This window comes from Canis lupus, chromosome 29, assembly GCF_048164855.1.
Source record: "Canis lupus baileyi chromosome 29, mCanLup2.hap1, whole genome shotgun sequence".
Taxonomy (NCBI): domain Eukaryota; kingdom Metazoa; phylum Chordata; class Mammalia; order Carnivora; family Canidae; genus Canis; species Canis lupus.
The window spans coordinates 9,316,690-9,335,503 of NC_132866.1; the positions used below are offsets into that span (position 1 = coordinate 9,316,690).

At 52.7% G+C, this 18,814-nt stretch overlaps 1 protein-coding gene across 4 annotated transcripts in view; it reads right to left on the reverse strand.

Moving 5' to 3' along the window:
* BTBD16 (BTB domain containing 16) overlaps positions 1–15,002 on the reverse strand; it is a 54,770-nt gene extending 39,768 nt beyond the window's left edge. For 2 of the 4 annotated variants that reach the window (XM_072805031.1, XM_072805029.1), the window contains exons 1-7: positions 14,768–14,999; positions 14,271–14,337; positions 12,398–12,549; positions 8,127–8,200; positions 5,825–5,968; positions 2,612–2,701; positions 1,577–1,691 (exon numbers count right to left, since the gene is read on the reverse strand). In XM_072805031.1, coding sequence (XP_072661132.1) covers positions 1,577–1,691; positions 2,612–2,701; positions 5,825–5,968; positions 8,127–8,200; positions 12,398–12,549; positions 14,271–14,282 — 587 coding nt within the window. In that variant the 5' untranslated portion in view covers positions 14,283–14,337; positions 14,768–14,999. Of the gene's footprint in view, positions 1–1,576; positions 1,692–2,611; positions 2,702–5,824; positions 5,969–8,126; positions 8,201–12,397; positions 12,550–14,270; positions 14,338–14,767 lie in introns of all 4 variants that reach the window. The other 2 variants (XM_072805032.1, XM_072805028.1) reach the window with 2 other exon arrangements.
* Between the last annotated feature and the right edge of the window lie 3,812 nt (positions 15,003–18,814).

Genomic DNA, 18,814 nt, shown 5'->3' on the forward strand with positions numbered 1-18,814 from the left:
GCAGAAAAGGACAGTGTTAGGTGCGCAGGTTCTGGGGCTCCTTGACTTCCTGCAAGCTCTGGCTGCCCTACTGTGACCTTGAGCAAGTTACTCACCGCATGACGCCTCTGTTTTCTTGACTATGAAGTGGACATAGTAACGTACCGCCTCCTAGGGCTTCAGGGAGGGTCAATGAGGTCAGCCTTGCCAAGAGCTGAGGGCAATGTCTGACTCCAGCAGATGCTCCATCTCAGAGCCCTCCATGTCCACACCTCCTCACCCCCAACAAAGTCCTGTGGAGCCCCATTTCACAGCTGAGACCACTGAGGCACATGGAGAGCATGGGCAGCTTACCTTAGGGCTGAGCACAGCCCCTGCTGCTCACACCCTAAATTGCTTTTGGCTCTGCAGAAAAAGTCTAATGATAACTGGGAGCTTCAGGTCATGATCCTAGGGTCCTGGGATCAAGGTCCACGTTGGGCTCCCTGCTCGGTGGGGAGCCTGCCTCTCCCTCTCCTACTGCTGATGCTCTCCTGCGTGCTCTTTCTCTCAAATAAATAAATAAAATCTTAAAAAAAAAAAAAAAGAAAAAAAAGAAAAAGAAAAGAGCCCTGGGGACCTGGGTGGCTTAGTGGTTGAGTGTCTGACTCTTGATTTTGGCTCTGGTCATGGTCTCGGGGCCGTGGAGTCAAGCCCTACATCGGGCTTAGCACTCAGCAGCACAGTGTGTGCTTAATATTCTCTCTCTCCCTCTCCCTCTGCCCCCATCCCAATCAATAAGTAAAATCTTTAGAAAAGAACCCAGAAAACAAAAAACTAGGAGCCTCTGAATCTCAAGCCTCAGGGCCACATTTTGCCCTCACACCTTCACCTCACACATTCTCTCAGTGCCCATGGACCCACGCAATCCTTGGTGAGACGAGCAAGTCTTCACATTCGATGCCCATCCACTGTAAACGCCTCCTGGTTCCCCCTGCTTGGCCCAGGTGGGCCAGCGGGGTCTGAATACCCAGGAGAAAGGCTGTGCCCCCAAACGGGCAGCCAGATCGGTGGGCGAATTTGGACTTTGAGCTTTGCAGTTCTCTCTCTTCTGAAAGATCTACGACGACGGTGTGTAACAATTGTAAGAATGAAAATACTCTATACAAAGAAAAACAGGAGGGAAACATAAACCTGGACGGAGGAAAGTCAGCTTGTCTTCAAATGGCCAGCTGAGGGGTGTGTGCGCTAAATGAGCAGCTTTTTAAGCTAACACGGGTGTAACTGATAAACCGAGCACGGTTTGCGCCCCCCTGGGAGGTCATCTTTGCAAACCTGCGGAGGATCTCCCAGGCAGAGGACACCCCACTTGCATCACAGGCCGTGTGAGGCAAGATTGACTGGCTGGAAGGAGCGTGTTGCTGGAGCAGCGGCTCAGGTGTGAGCTCACAATGTGTGAATTAGCCTCGGTTCCTCTGCAGACTCACCGCTGGGCTTTCTGCAGAGGGACCCAGGTGCCCCAGCCCACGGAAGAGGGACGATCTATGAACGGGCCAGAAGGACCCCCTCCACCCGGCCCGGGGCCGGCCCTGGCCCACGCCTTGTCGCGCCTCCTGACCTTTGAAACAGGCTGCTGAACTGGAGAATGTGTGCGGAAGCCAGCACGCCCAGCACATCATCCATGTTCATCTCCACCTCGCTCAGATAGAGGCTCTTCAGGGCTGTGGCGAAGGCTGGGGGGCAGCAGCCAAGCGAGGAGGCCGTCAGCTCGCGGCCCTGGGCCCTGCGGCCCTCCCTCGTGGGCGCCTCCCTGCTGGATGCTGAGCGTCCCCTCGCCGGGCGGGCAGGGTCGCCCTTAGAGGAAATGCACCTGCTCCGACCTGGGCGCACACGCAGCCCGGGCTCCCAACCTCCCCTTGGAGTTGAGGATGGAGCCAAAGAAAAGGCAGCTCCTGCCGGAAGAACGCTGCTCTCAGCCCATCCCGCAGCCTGCGCCTCGGGGCTCCGCGGCCCGCGCAGCATGCCGTGTGCGTGTACGTGTGCTTTCTTCTCTGGACATGACGTTTAGCTCACGGCCGATTTTCCCCAGGGTCTGGGGGCTTCAAAAAGCTTAAGGACCCGGGCTGAGAACTGAGCTCCCGTGACCCGGGAGCAGAGGGACCCGGCCGAACCCAAGCTGGCCTTCCTGAGCCCCGTGAGCCCCGCAGCACGGCCAAGGCTGCCGGGGACAACCCGCCGGGGCACATTCGCAGACCATGACAGCATGTGGCAGCACACGTGCCGCACTAAGTCAGAAGTCCGTCCCTGTTTCCAGGTGGCCAGGCTGGGGTGGGACAAGGTGAGCCCTCTGCGGCTGGAGCCCCCCGGAGCGGGAGGGGCTGTGCCCAGTGCTGCCGGGGAGGGCGGCCCCGAGGGCTTCCCGGTCACTGGGTGTCTCTGACCCAATGCCTGCTGCCTCCTTCTTCCCCAGCATCCCCCAAGCCTCCTCCCAGGGATGAGCCTCTCTCTAGCACCTTCTCTGCTCCGCTCAGCTGTTTCTCATAAGGAAGGCCTTAACACCATGGTCTGCTTGCTTGCCCTAGTGTTGTTTTTAAATCTGGGAGGGGCGCCGGTTCAACGGCATTCTTGGCATAAAAAGACAGGTGTACGTTACCAACTTTAGTGACCAGGGGGTCATTGATCTTCAAGGAAATGATCATCTTCTTTATGGGGGGTCTTTCCTGGACACTCCCACACAGCTGAGCTGGCAAAGGAAGCAGAATGGGGACGTCAGGACCCGAGAGTGGCACTGACTTGCGTAGGATACAGTATGGGGGCCCATGGCCCTTTGCACGACCTTGACCTTGGCATTCACCACAGCGTGTTTTGTTTCTGTTTGCTTGTTTAGGGGATGCAGTTTTGAAACGATTGTTCAGAAATAGCTGAAGACTCATAAGAAGTCACAAAAACAGTTCAGAGTTCTCGTGCACTCCTCGGCCACCTTCCCCACTGATCTTACACAGCTACTGAGACCCCGAAACTGGGAAACAGATGCTCTCACTGCCTGAGATACTTTTCACTGGGCCCTGCCCCACTCTCTCTCCCTGCCTCCTCCCTCTCCCCCTGCAGACTGAAAGCAGTTTGAGGGCAAGGGGTGGGCCTCTGTTATCTCTGTACACCCAGTACCCAGCCCAGACCTGGCATGAGATGGGACCACAGTGAGCAGGGGACGAAGGCATCCACCCAGTGGCTGTGGAAACTTTGCCCAAAGATGTCCAAGCAGAGGACCCCCTGCCACCAAAGAATCCCAGGAGGCCAGGAAGGGGCAGCCTGACTCACCGCCAACCTCCCGCAACCACTCAGACTTATTCTGAAATGTGAGTTACAACACCCTCTGCTCTCAGGTCTCCAGTGGCATCCCAAGGCCTTGGCACAAAGACGAAGCCCCTCCAATGGCCCCAAGAACTCTAGTCTCTGGCTCACTGGACCCCAAAACTGCCTCCTTGTGGCTGGTTCCGCAGAAGAGTCCCAGGGCTCCATCCCGCCCCCATCAGGGACCCACATGACTCTGTGTGTTAGGTTGCACCCCACCCCTACCTTCCCCCAAACTGGCTTTATTCTTCCTCCTAGACTCACTACTACCGCCACCTGCTACCACATCATGTATCTGCGGGGCAGGCACACCGACGGCTTCCTCACAGCTCCATCTCCGAGACCGACACGGTCTTGTCCACAGTAAATATCTGCTAAATCAACGGAATGAGGGGACTCTAACAGAATTCCAAGCCTAGCGAACTCAAGGTTCCAGGTACTAAAAATGGCACGGGTCAGGATCCAATAAAGGATGTCACAGTGCGAGCCACGGAGGCCACAGAGAAAAGGGGAGAACAAAGATCTATTCAAGGTGCCTTCCCTCACCACGCTCACGGCACCTGGCTCTGTTCAGGCTCATAGTTAGCAAATATTTATTGAGCGCCTACTGAGTGCCAGGCCTTGTTCTCTGCTCTGACTCATTTTCCTCTGGGCTTTTAGGACTGCCTCCCGCCTGCGCGCAGCACTCTCCCGCTCATGTGCGCTGGGGGCACAGACACCCTCGGGTGGTGGTACTTCATATCATGACGGGTCATGTTGTTCCTTGTGCTTTATCATCATCTTGGGTTGGCCCGTCTATCCCCCAACCCCCCAACACTGAGTTCCTAGCACAATGCGTAGGATAAGTTAAGCACCCGATATATGTTGAGGGAAGAAGAGAATATCATCCGCTAGGCCAGAGTAAGTGGAGGGGTACCATTTCCTTTTGGGGGTTCCTCGTAGAGAACAAACGGGTCCTGATAAAGTATAGCTCATCCTGGACTCTCGGTGGGAGAGCAGCTGGGACAGTGGTGTGATGCTCGCAGGGGGCTGACTCCGCAGAGCACCCGCCACCCCAGGACAGCAGTGCAGATGCTCTCAGGGACACAAAGCAGTGGTCGCCAGACTATCCAAATGTCACTGTGAGGTACCTCCTGCATCCACAAGTGCATAAAAGCTAGTAGTCATGTCCACTGCACATGACAGGCACATGATCCCCAGGAACGGGCTTAGTTGCTGGGGCCTGGGGACAGATACTGGAAAGTTGTAATAGTCTGGGCAGGAGGGGGATCTCATCTCATCTCTGTACCTACCCTGATGTCTCCACGCACCACCCCCACCGTAACCCCAGTCAGGCCCAGCCTCCAGCAGGGGGCTTGGATCAAGGCTCTTGTCTCAGCAGGACCCAAACTCATCAGTGAGACCATTCTAGAATATCATAGACCCAAGCATTAACAGTAACTGCGTTTTCTCTTTCCAAATTCTCTTGCTTTCCAATGCAATCTTGTCTGGATCTCCATGGCCTTTCCTCGGGTGCCTGGTGAGTGTTCTGACCTGGGCACAGGGGACACAGAAGGAGCCGCCCATGCTCAAAGACACTCGGACAAAGGCTTGGAAGAAGCAAAGAAGACTACTGAGTGAGCATGAGGGTCATCCCAGGCTGGGGGGATGCCGCAGCCTGCTCTCAGCTCCCGGCGCAGCGGGGAAGGGCTGAGTCAGAGGCCTTGTGGCCGGGCTGATTCCGGCTGGCAGCCGGGCCCTCTCTCCAGGCTCGGTGGGGGCAGCAGCTGGGGGCCTGGCCAGCCCGTCTGGCTCTGAAATAACAGAGCTTTGCTGCCACATCCTGGAAATTCAGTCCCATCCAGCCTGGCCTGCTGGTTGGTTTTGGAGACCTTGCATTTTCCACGGTACCTGCTTAGGAGTCGTCCTGAAACGACGCCAACCTGTATTGCCCAAAGAAGGCAATGCGTCAGGAGAGGGACAGAGAGAGGAGCCTGGGGATTACCAGAGTTGGAAAAGGAGAAAAGGAAAGAAAGAAGTGGCCCAAATACGTTATGGAATAATGTGAAGTTAAGAAAAGAGAGAGGAAAGGAAACATAACATTGACGTATACATGTAAACCTCTAACCGGCGTCCTGGGCCAGACAGCAGAGCTATGGCTTCCTTCCAGAAAGCCCATCAGAAGACCCAACACAATCATTCAGTCTTCTCAAAGAAGTAGGTAGAGTCTCCATCTCAGCTGGCTGGGCAGGATTGGGTTGTTATGAGAAAAATAAATGACATTTACTGAGTGCCCAATATGTGCCAGACATTGTTCTAGAACTTCACAGCTATTTACCTCCTCTAGGCATCAAACAACATAGTGAGAAATATAATTCCCACGTTAGAGCTGGAGACTGAGGTTGGATCCTGTGATGAGGACACAGCACAGGCCTTGAGTGACCTTGATCTCCAAACAGATGACCAAATGCCAAGCTGGGGACCCTCAGACCAGAGGGCATTTGGGGCTCCACGCTGGGTGCCAGGAAGAAAATACCTTGCAGAAGCCTCTCCAGTTCCTTTTTGGGGCTCGTGGTGCCCTGCGACAGTGCCATCAGGTAGAGCTTGGCCAAGGTCTCAGACTGGAAAAGATGGGGCTGGTGGAGTTCCCACGTGGAGCCCAGACATTTGAGAATCACGTCTGAGGAGAGAATGTGGTGATGAGTTAAGAGGTTTCACGGCCCCTCTTCCAGGAGATGCATCAGCTCCTCCCACCTGCCATTCCATCACAGTCTCAGAGCAGGTGGGCAGGTGGGTTCACTGGGCCGGCCAGGAGCGAAGCAGTGCAGACAGCGTGGGCCTCGGGGCACTGACTGGATCCCAGGGGGATACGATAAGCAGACTTACAGACGGACAGAGGTAAGTATCCACGAGCAGCTGACCCATTACCATAGGACTGCAGAGGCACATGAATGGCCCTCCAGGTGGCAGACTGGAAAGGCTTCATGGGGAAGGACACTGGGTGGGTCACTCTTGGGGGCCTCACCATGCCTTCCTGTTATAGCATTTCTCACCCTTGGCCCTGTTCATATTGGGGGCCAGATAATTCTCTGTGGTGGGGCTGTCCTGTGCCTTGTAGGTTACTCAACGACATCCCGGACCTCTACCCACGGGAGGCCAGTAGCACCCTCCCCACTAAGTTGTGATGACCCCCCAATGTCTCCAGATGTTGCCAAATCTCCCCTGGGAAGGGCTCTCGCTGCCCAGTCCCCTGTTGAAGCTACTGGGCATTGGTGCTTAGTTATGGGCCACCTGAAAGGTGACAGCAAAGTGCAGCTCAAAGACTGGTCACTGGGAGGCAGTCATTGTGAGCCTTATTTTCCTCGAGGGAATGGGGATCCCCAGAGAACCCAGCTAATAGGTGTGAACAAGATTACAAAATAAAGGCGGCTTTTTGCAAACTGTCTAAGGGGCTTTATACGAGGGGCTTTATCTCATCCTTGGATAGCATGGATGATTAAAAAGAGAGAGCCTTTGACAGGAGGGCAGATGGAGGATCTAAGGATACCTGGCCAGGTGAGGCGTGAGAAGCTGTGAGCAGGGGGCCTCTGCAGGCTGGACTCCTGTTAGTGCAGACCTGGGGGGAGGGGGCGATGCTCGGCCATCCTCCCAAACCCTTAACCTCAGCGCTGGATAGGACCTTGAGAGCCACGAGTCCCACCGACTTCTTAATGGCCTTGCCATTATTTTGACTGCGTGAGCTTGGGCACCTGTTTCCTCTCCTGTTATTGACACTGTCATCCACCAACTGCACGATACTGTTTCGGGCTGTGGTTCAGAATGTGGGCTCGCATCTCAAATCTCGGGTCACCTCATGGGATGGCCTGGTTGTGCTGGGCTAGAAAGAATCTCACCCTGTTAGGGTGATTTTAGGCAGGAGCAGATTTGTGGATAAAGCGTGTCCCCTCACTGAATACCCACGTCTGCTTTCACGGTGGCACACGCATAGCAGACAGCACACCAGCCCCAGAAGTCTTTTTCCCGAGCCAGGAGGTGGCCTCAGACCACCCAGGGCCTCCAGTCAATCAGAGCCCACAAGGCGAGAAGAAATCCAGTAGGGTCTCCTGCGGAAGGAGGCTGCTCAGACCTCAGGCAGCTTATCTAAAGAAAAAAAATCTCCTTTAAGGGGGCACCTGAGTGACTCAGTCAGTTGAGCAGCTCTCGGTATCAGCTCAGGTCATGGTCCCAGGCTCATGAGATCAAGCCCCATGTCGGGTTTTGTGCTCAGCGGGGGAGTCTGCTTGAGGATTCTCTCTCCCTCTCCCTCAGCCCCTCCCCTCTCCCTCGCTAAAATGAATAAATAAATCTGAGAAAAAAAAATCTCCTTTAAGGAGCTGACCTGCCCAGGCCTGGTGAGGTTCAATGCACCCTTCCCCAGTTGGACAGACCTCATCTGGTTCCTCATTCTACACCAGAAAAGTCCTCTTGGACGAGTGCAGATGTGATGTCCAACTCATGACTGGTTAGAGTGAAAATGGACAGAGAACAGCTGCCCATGCTTGACAGGGCTTCTGTTTAGTCTTCTGACCCAAACCCTATTTATTCACATCAGCATATCTATCTTTACTATGACCAGTTAGCATACGAAAATGTGTTTGCCAAGCCTGGTTTCATGCATCATTTCATGGTGCGTCTGACATATTCACAGTGCCTATCTGATGTTAGATGATGTGCAGTGGACAGAAGCTGGAATTTATGGGCCTGTGACTGGGCCTAGCGTCTGGTTTCCTTCTGTGGAAACCACGGCTGGCCCTGAGTGCGGAGGCATTTGATTGAATCCACTGGTGCCAAGCACTCACCTGCTTCCCTACTCTGGATGGTCTTGTTCTTCAAGTTCCTGGAGAAAATTTTCTGGATTTGTGAAACATATAACCTCAAGGGAAAATACAAACAAAAAATTCAGGAGTTAATAATGACCTTTTCTCAACTGCAACATGTGTTATTCCAGTGTAAGTGTCCCTGAAGCATCCATTAATCTATCCCATCACATCTTGCCCCTTGGGAGTTTCCTTGGGTCACCATTCGTCTGCTGATGTGACTAATGATAGGCTCTGTCTGGTGGCTGGCTCAAAACATCGATTTCTGTTTTTGGTTTGTGGGTAGCCTTTACCAAGAAGGTATTGGGGGTTATATCAGGATGCCTGAATGACTCCTCTCTCGTGAATGTCTAAAACAATGTCTAGCATATAGTAGATGCTCCATAAACACCTGCTGGAGAAAGGAAGAGAAGATTCTGGGCATTTCTGGGAAGTTACTCACGAGTACTTCTGTGTTGGGGTCACGCATGCCCCATTCTCAATGTGTCCAAGAGCGAAACTCAGATTTTATCCCAAACCAACCCTGCTCTTTCTCCAGCAAATGGCCCCACCAGCCTGCAGTTGCCCAGGCCAGCACACTGACTATTGTCACATCTGATCAAGTGCCAAGATCTGACAAATATCAGGTCTCCTTTCCCCTTACTGCTGCGAGCTTCATCCAACCCATCATTATCTCCTCCAGTCTCTGGGGAGCTCCCCTCAGATGCACATGGGATGCTGCAGCCTGAGAACCACGTAAAACACACATCTGCTCTCGCGTCTCTCCTGCTGAGAATCCTTCAGTGTCTCCCCAGTGCTCTGGAGGGAAGCCCCCACTCCTCAGCATGGCTCAGCTCTACACTCCCTGCTCCGGCCCTTCTCAACCGCCTGAACCCACTGTCTCTTGCTTCCATTCTCTTGGCCATACAGCATCCTGGGCCCCAAGTGCTCTCCTCCTGACCTCTTCACTTGATGAGCTCCTCCTCATCCTCCTAGGTAAGCTTAGCTGTTCCTTTCACTGGGGAGATTGAGCAGGTGGTCCTTCCACTCACCGCCCTGGAATTGCCCCCCTTAGAACTCCTGCTATATCAGGACACCTGGGTGGCTCAGCGGTTGAGCATCTGCCTTTGCCTCAGGGCATGATCCCAAGGTCCTGGGATCGAGTCCTGCATAGGGCTCCCCATAGGGAGTCTGCTTCTCCCTCTGCCTTTGTCTTTGCCTCTGTGTGTGTCTCTCATGGATAAATTAAATCTTAAAAAAAAAAAAAAATTCCTCTATAGTGTCTTGTGATCGCCTCTGCTCTAAGCTCTGCATTCCACAAAGACAGATTCAACATTTATTCGCTGCTGGAACCCTGGCATGGCCACCATGCAAGTGCTCAATAAATATCCATTCAATGATTGGCGGATGACAAAGATAAGGTATCTTTCTGTGAACTAACTACATTCATCCTGTTGAGCGAGGATGTGAAACAAAGTTTGAGTCACATATTCACAGCTTGAAGACAGTCATCCCAAGAAAGTCAACTAGCCAAAGGCCACTTGATGACCACATCTGGTCCGTGTCACTTTTGCCATGCTGTTTTCCAATGGTTCCAAGAACCCTCATGACCAGGGTTCAGAGAGGGGGGCTTGGGTGGGGGCACCTATATCCAGAATAACATTAACCACATGCTGCCCTTTCCAAGTAGGGATAGTGGCTACTAGTGACTCAGCCCCAGGAAGGCAGTGAGAGCTTGAAGTATTTATCCAACGGTAGTGGATCTGACCCAAGCTAGCCTCAATCCTTCTGGTGGCTTGGTTCACACGTCTGGGAAAAGCTGGCCAAGGTCAGGGGTTCAGACTGTGATCTCAAAATGGAGTAATGGACTTTGGAAACTATGGGCAATGCCTATGAGCTCACTACCCTCACAAACATCACTGTCATCGGCTGAGCCAGACAACAGAAGTGACCACATTGCCTTCTCCTGGTGTCATGGGTCCTTGCCAAGATATACCACTTATCGTGTGGGCTCTGCAGATTCCAAGGGCTAGGTTTATTTTAGAGCCACTGGAAAAGTTAAGGGAATAGATGGCATCTGTGAGCTGTCCTCTTCACTCTTTGGGCCTAGACAGCCTGGGCTAAAGTGGCACGTGAGAATACTAGGAGCACACTATTAGGCTGGGGACTCGGTCCCCCTAGTCATGACCCATTATGGAGAGAAAAGAGGGAAGAGGGAGAAATTCTCTATTTGTCTTATGGACGTAAGGCCTTCCTGCAGCAAACCATCCAAAGGGCTTTTGGTTTAATACTCGCAAAACGCCAGTTTGATTTCCTGGCCCTTGGCTTTGGCCATGTGGCTTGCCTTGATGTCGGTGGATGTGGTGTGGCTGAAGGTTTGGAAAGCGCTTGTGCACCTGGGCTTGCCTCGTGTCCCTGCCATCCCCAGCACCCACCAGAACATGCCCGAGTAGGTCCATTGTCTCAGGAGGAGGATGAGAGCTCGTGGAGAAGAGCCCCACTGCCCGGCTGAGCTGAGCCTCGATCCGCTGGCTGCCACGAACACGAGGGATCAGCCTCCCCACAGTGCCTCCTTGCCCCCGCTGGCCTCTGGGCAGCTTCCTAGCATCCCCGAGGACAGAGGCACGCTGTGTCACTGCTGTGTTGCAGGCAATGTGCCTTGACAATTTGAGGGAAGGTGGCAAAAGGAAGAGTGTAAAATGGGGTTGTTGGCTGGCAGAGCACAGGCCTGGCACTCCCCAAAATGAAATCACTGGCACCGACAGCTAAACTGTTGCTCAGGCTAATAGAAGCTCCACTGAAAGATCCTCTACTGTCTGCTAGACACAGTGCTAAGCATTTCCAAGGTACTGATTTAATCCTCAAGATGACTTTTCAAAAAAGATGCTGTTATCATCGTTTCACAGGTGAGGAAACTGAGGCTCAGAGAGGTTTAGCCACTGGCTTGAACCTGAAACCCAGAACACCTGCCACCATCCCTCAGGTTTCTGTGCCCTGCTCTCAGGCCACCACCCCTGGCCTTGCTCAGCGATCACGCAGACCGAGTCCTGGAGACTTCTGCTCCTCCTGCCCAGCCACCCTCGTCAGCTTTCCGGGTCAGTTGGCTTCTATTCCCAGGCCCCACTCCAGGGCCTGCATCCAGCATAGTCCTGGCCCAGTGAGTTTTAACCCTAAGACTTCTTCAAGGTCCTAACCAAACAAAATATAAAATAAATATAAAATCCGTTCAAGAGAGTTGAAGGCTGATGCCCAAAACAGCAACTCACAGCACTCAATTTTTCTCCCCTGCAAGCATCAGAGAATTGAGGCAGCAAACCCAGATGGATGTGATTTATCCCAATGTGTGTAACAGAGTCACCTGTGAGGGGGCAGGGTGTTGGAGCAGGGCTGGCCAGGGGGTCTAGATGGGAAAGATTCGGCTGCTGGCCCAGCAAACAGGGAGCAAGGAGCTCTTTGGTGGTGAGCACCGTCCAGGGGCACAGGTCGTGCTCAGCTAGACTCGATCCTGTGCCCACAGGGCCGGTATTGCCAGGCCAGGGAGGGCTGTGGCACCAGGGAAGTGAATTACCCCTCCTGCGATAGGGTCCAGCTCTACGTCCCAGGAGAGGCCAGAAAGCACTTGCCACATGGAGAAGTGCTGCTCTAAGCCTGCTGTTAGAGTTCCTTGGGGATGAGGGGGGAGCCAGCTTCTCACACATGGGGAGCCAAGTGACTGGCGTGGAAATACGAATTTATGAGATAGGGTCGGACTCTAAGCCAGGACTCTAAGTTTTCTTCGTCAATAAATCAGTTGATAAATATAACAGAATCCTGTTAGGGCCAAAGTTCCCAATATAAAGGAAAAATCTAGGGAAAAAAAAAAAAAAAAAGGATGGGGCACCTGGCTGGCTCAGTGGTTGAGGGCCTGCCTTCGGCTCAGGACGTGATCCAGGAGTTCTGGGATCGAATCCCACATCAGGCTCCTTGCAGAGAGTCTGCTTCTCCCTCTGCCTGTGTCTCTGCCTCTCTCTCTATGACTCTCATGAATAAATGGATAAAATCTTAAAAAAAAAAAAAAAAAAAAAAAAGGCCAGTCTCTGTCTATACTTTTATCACACACACAGACATCCTCAGGGGAAGTGGTCACACCGAGGCTGTCCATCCCTGAAGGCTGGTCCTGACGGAGGCCCAGAGCAGCCCATCTGCCCAGGTAGAGCAGCCCCACCATGGGACACTACCCAGAAATGTGGTTCCACGGAGGCGCATCCCAGGCCATAGGCCTTGGACCTCCCTACCTGTCTGGGTCCTTCAGAACTTCTTCAAAATCCACGTTCAGAGCCTTGCACATCTGGGAGAGTCCCAGCAGGTCCCCGGAGAAAGGCTCCCTGGGGAAACGCCACCGGTTGGTCGAGCCAACCATCCGGCGTTCCAGCCGACCTCTGTACCACTTGGGAAGCAAGGAAGGGAGAGAATCCTTTCTTAACATCGTCCAAAGGCCAGCTTTTCCGAAGTGTACAAGAGAAAGGAAATCAAGATACATTTTAAAACAGATTGGGGGCGCCTGGGTGGCTCAGTGGTTGAGCCTTTGGCTCAGAGTGTGATCCCGGGGTCCTAGGATCGAGTCCCGCATCGGGCTCCCTGCATGGAGCCTGCTTCTCCCTCTGCCTGTGTCTCTGCCTCTCTCTGTGTGTCTCTTAGGAATAAATAAATAAAATCTTTAAGAAAAAAATTAAATTAAATACTGGTTGATTTTCAAACATGGCCAGTAATTCTCAGGAACCATCTTCTCAAGGCAAATATCATATTCAGTAGACAAAGGGGTTCAAGGAAATTTGGAACTTAGGATCTGGGACAGAAGGTACCAGAGGTAAAAGGTCAGGGAGAAAGATGGTTTCTTTGCAGGTGGTTCTGAAGACCCCACGAGTGGGGCCAAGATGATATTTCAAGAGTCTCTTCTTTACATGCTTATCCTCACTTGGGATTCAGAGAGATACCAAACTGAGGAGATCCTAGGTAGAGATCTGTTGTTCCCTTTTATTGTGGTAAAACACACAAAACATGACATTCACCACTTTATCGCATGTGATTTAGTGGCATTTGGTACATTTATGAGGTTGCACAGCTATCACCACCGTCCAGTTCAGGGCATTTTCATTCCCCCCAAAGGAAACCTTAGATTCCTTAAGCCATCACTCCTAATTCCCCTCCCCCAGCCCCTGGCAGCCAGCAATCTGCTTTCGGCTTCTATGGATTTGCTATTCTGGATGTTTATATAAATGGAATCATACAGTACGTGGGCTTTTAGGCTTGGCTTCTTTCACTTGGCATAAAGTTTCCCACGCTCATCCCTGCAGTAGCAGGTGTCAGAACTTCATTCCCTCTTATTGCCGAATAATATTCCACTGTGTGGAGAGACCACGTTTTCTTTATTCGTGCGTCACTTGATGGCCACTTGTGCCCTTTCCACCTTTCGGTGATTGTGAAAAATGCTGCTACGAACGTTTGTGTGCAAGTTTTGGGTTGAACACGCGTTTTCAATTCTTTTGGGTCTATACTCAGGAATGGACAGCGGGGCCACCGGGCAGGGCCTTTTACTTAGGTATCTGCTTGAGGTCCTGGGGCTTCAGCAGGATAGTCAGCATGGATGTAAGCCTCAGATGTGGTGGCTCGAGGAAAGCTAACCGGGGAAGGTACCATGAGGGACCCATAGGAATGGGTGCAGTTGTTCCGGAGTGATGCCAGTCACCCGCAGGGTGGTGGGGAGCCCAGGGGCCAGGGAACAGGGAATTGAAGTCAAATCTTGTTATCGCCACTAACGGGTTGTATGGCCTTGAGCGAGTCATTTAACCTTTTGAGCCTTTCGATCATCATATGATGACGGCGATGGCGATGGTGAGGATGTTAAAATGAGAAGATGAAGTCTGGGAACTACGCTCTAGGGCCTGGAATATGCGGGCGATCGACACTGCAGATTGTGAATCTAGCTGCAGCCCTGTGAATGGGGTCGGCTCTGACAGCAGGGCTGCTCTGACGGAAGGGTCACCCAAAAAAGATGGGGGACCTGAGTGATGCCCGACCCATCCCTTGCGGAAATAAGGTGACAGAGCTGTAAGCAGGTGCTTCTGCTCTTCACCACTGCCTTCTGCCTGACGAAATTGCTCTACTTACCGGATGCAGCATTTTCACAAACAGTGGTTGGTGGTGATTACATACAGGGGCGGGGGGTGGGAAACACCTGGAAGACAGAAGAGGTAAGGTGTACAGTCTCAAAGACTTTCCAGAAGGGCTCTTCAAAACAGGAGATTGGCCTGAAGATTCTGTATTTTGCCATAAAAGTAATAATGAGTCAACTTCCAAGGGTGAGTTATTCATTGAATCGAGAGAATCTATGACTTTTTAAAGCCCATCAGGGGACTGACAATTCTCTGCTCTTGTGCTAGGAAAGTGGTTCAGGAAAAGCCAGATGGGCCATAACCCACAATTCTTGGCCCCTTTCCCAAGGCATGGGAACCGAAGGAGGTCTGTAAGTAGGTTGGTCGTAGAATTTGCTACCTGCCTCCACGTGCCTCCCAGCCTGGAGCCCCTGAAGCCTCTCTCTACCCAGGCAGGTCCCTAGGGATCCTCCTCTGGCTCTAAAGTGGGTGAAGAGCACCAGCCACACTTACTGCCCTGAAGTCCCCTCGCCACCACATGTACGTTTATAGGAGAAGCTTCTAGAACAGAGGCACTCTGGTTGTATAGGTCTCTGAGGTACAGGATCACGGCAGGCTGTTCACGTTCTGACTTTGAATCCAGCTCATGTCACCTGGGGCTCACCCTTTTCTCCTTCGGGACCAAGGTGTTTTGGCGGGGGAGCTTGCCCTTGGTCTCTGGATTGTGGGCACCACGGCAACATCAGGAAAGGTTCTGAGCACTTCCTGTTCCAGGTCTGTCTCGGCCTGGCTGGGGGCTGGGGTGGAGGTGCTCACCAGGGGCTGTGGGCACGGGGGCATCTCACAGGCCTCCCTCCTCTGGGGACCCGTGCCATCCCTGTTGCTACGTGGCGCCACGTTTCTTTACGGCTCCTGGGGTAATCTGGAATATCCACAGGGGCCTCCCTGAGAGTCCAGCCTCAAGTCCCCAGGCCTCACCTGCCAAATGAGAAGACTGCACTGGAAGGCCCCTCAGATCCCTGCCGGGTTTGGCATTCTGGGGTGCTCTATTTCTAGCTCAGCTGCTCAGAAATGTCTTGACAAAAACATTTAAATAAGAATGGGAGAGTTTTATGTTATTAATACCACGCCTGATGATTGAGTTCGGCAATAGATGATTTTTGACCAGTTGTCTCCGGGAACTAAGAACCGCCTAAAAGTCAAAAGCATTCATTCTGGGGGCCACAGACAGTGACTCAGTGACCTGGTCTGCAGAGCCCAGGCCCCACACTAGGAGGTGGGGCTACATGCATCATGTTTGGGAAATCCCGGCCCATCAAAGTCTTGGCCCTCCACCCCGGGGTGCCAGCCACGGTCAGAGCAGCTGGGGGTCAGTGTAGCCCATAGGACCCGAGATGGGCTTTCTCCAGGCTCTTTATGTGCAGCCTTCCCTGACTCATATAAGCTATAAAGTGAAACAGGAAAGCAAGTGCTCTGCCTACTTGTAGCTGATTCTAGAAACTCTAAAACACTCCATGAATAGGAGGTATCTTTAAACGTCCCTCCCTCCTCACCCTCCGATCTGTGACTCTACCTTTTCGGACACCCACATTCTGCTTGGAGGAGTAGCTGGCTTCTGTGGGCTGTTCTATGGTGGCTTGCCCATCCCTGCATCCCACGGGACCCAACAACCACACTCAGCCCTGAGGAAGTGCTCAAAAGATGTCTCTTGCCTGGGACAATTGGACGAACCAGTCCCTACCCACTGCTCTGCCTTTGCACGTGGATAGCACGGTGCGTGTGTGTGTGTGTGTGTGTGCATACACACGTGTTCACGTATGTGTGTATCTGTTTCTTGTGGGTCACAATCCCATCTCAGCAGATGGGCAGATTCCTGCTCCCTTCCCTCCACCCCCAACTTTTCTCAGCTACTTGTCCCAGGAATATAGGTCCCCATGTACGGTTTCAGTTAACGAGTCTGAAATACCTTGTCCTGGACCATCCTGTCCATCACAGGCAAGCCCAGCAACACCCTCCAGGCCCCGCTTCTGGGGCCCAGGTGAGAGCTGGCCCTTGGGCGCCATCTAGCGGCCACTCGGGGGAAGCATCCCAGGGTGCCATGTTCCCCAGGGTCCCTAGGCCGGGCCTTGGCCTTGGCTGTGTCCATCACTCCCTGTAGGATCTGACTTCAGGGATCTGGACCTTCAGCTCATCCCCAAAGCCCTCTGCACGTACATCCCCCATACAACTCTGGGGCGCTGAGCTATTAGGCACAGGCAACGATTACAAACACAGATACATGGAAATGGCTCCCAGCACGTTTCCCTAAAAGCCTTTTCGTGGTGGTGCCCAGGGGGCCAGGATATATGCCCCATGGGCCCAGCCAAGCCATACATTCCCCAGAGCAAAGGCCTTCTTCTGTGGCCCAGACACCAAACCCCATTGAGCGCAGCTCTCAGCTAGAACCACCTTGCACCAAAATCTCCCATGCCAGTTACAGGAGGATTCTGGTTGGGATGTCCATCTTCTTGAACATTCCAGGGACAAATCGCTTCGTAGCTTCCCAGAGAGCCCATTTCAGCCCACTTCATCCAGTTACCCATATGGGGAGAAAGTGGGGTCCCTAGGAAAGAATACCCAATTCTGACCCTGGGTCTGGCACTGACAAGCTGTGTGTGACCTTAGATATAACCTTAACCTGCCTGAGTGGAAGGCAGGCTCAGAGGCCTGAGGTCCTGGCAGTTTGGAGGGTCCTGGTCTCAGAACCTGAGTGCTGGCTCTAAGGACCCTCATTTTAAAAGACTCAGGGCCCAGGACACAGTGTGTCCGCAGTGGGAGGCTCCTGTGAGTGCCCAAATCAGGATCCCCCCGGGGTGGGTGGCTGTCTGTGCACCAGGGTCCAGGCTGCTGCTGGGCGGCGGGACGCACCTGTAGATGAAGCCTCTGGCTGAGGTAGTGCATGAGCCAGAAGACAGAGAGGGGCTTCCCCCCAAGAAGCAGAGTGGGTTCTGCTCTTGAACTGAGTCCTATGTGGCTGGGAGTGGGGCAGTCTCAGTGCTGAGTGAGGAGCCCTGGACTGGGTCGGACCCTGGCCACTGACTTGCTGTGTGACCTCAGGGCAGCCTTCTCTCTGGCTCTGGGCTCAGTTTCTCATCTGTGCAACAGAGCTCATGCAAAACAACTCCCCAGCTCCGGCCCTGCTCATCCCATCATTCTCACACTTCCAGGTTGGTACAGCCAGGGATGGGGGGGTGCGGTGATGACAAACTGCAAGCCTAGGGCTTCTCCATTCACGCATTTAAACAAAGTTTGAGCCTCAAGCTTGTGCTGCGGGGTTGGGGATACAATGGGACAAAGTGGAGGATCAGTGCCACCCGTGCAATGTCATTGCCTCATGGCATCCGGAATGTTATTTACTCAGCAATCACTTGAAACTTATTTTATCAATGAAATAACATTTTGATATGCTGGTTTACTTCTAAAATACATTACAGTAACTATATGACTATCTTAAAAGAGTCATTTATGGGGCACCTGGGTGGCTCAAGTGGTTGAGCATTCGCTTTCAGTTCAGATCGTGATCCTGGGGTCCTGGGATCGAGTCCCACATCAGGCTCCCCACAGGGAGCCTGCTTCTCCCTCTGCCTGTGCCTCTGCCTCTCTCATGAATACATAAGTAAAATCTTATAAAAAATAAAATATAAGAGTCATTTGTGAGCTGCACCTGAAATTCATCTTTTGTGTGTTGGCGCTTCGCTTTTGGAGGTTTACCTCTGCCCTTATGAGGCTCTCAGGGTACCGGGTGGTGGACAAGAGTCCAGCGCAGTCAGCTCCAAGAATTCACAGGAGGGGTAACCAACTTCAGGGAGCATGTCTTTTTATTCTTATGCTTTGACGTCTTGAGGTCTTACTGACCTGGAAGGGACTGTGTGTCCTTCTCAGGGTTAGCCAACTCCTAGAGCTAGTAAAGCACTTGCCCATTAGTGAGTTTTCATTTTCAAACCAAACTAACCCAGAGCCCATATCCCCATCACTTTTTTTTTTTAAGATTTTATTTATTCATGAGAGACACAGAGAGGCAGAGACGTAGGCAGAGGGAGAAGCAGGCTCCATGCAGGGAGCCCAAAACGAGACTCGATCCCAGGACCCCAGGATCACGACCTGAGCCAAAGGCAGAAGCTCAACCACTGAGCCACCCAGGTGTCCCTCCCCATCACTTCTTTTATTGGCTTTCACACTCAGGTACACCGTCCCCCCAACCCTGATCACCCCAGGGCCAAGTACCAAACAACTACAGAGAACCCTCCAGCCCAGAGCCTACTGAAATGATGCAAACCAGTGGGTCCTAAGTCTATTTATCCCCTTCATCTGTTCCTTCCCTCGGAAACCACAATGAAGGTTCCTTACCCACATCTTCCCCTTGCCCCTCTGCCTTCTGACCAACCCTGGTGCTTCCCTACGTGATCCTGCCCGGCAAGGCGTACCCTCTCCACTTGGGAGCTGGGAGTAAGACTGTCTTCAATGGCACTTGTCTCATGATCTGTTGGCCTCATCGTGCCTGAATAATAATAAAACAACTGA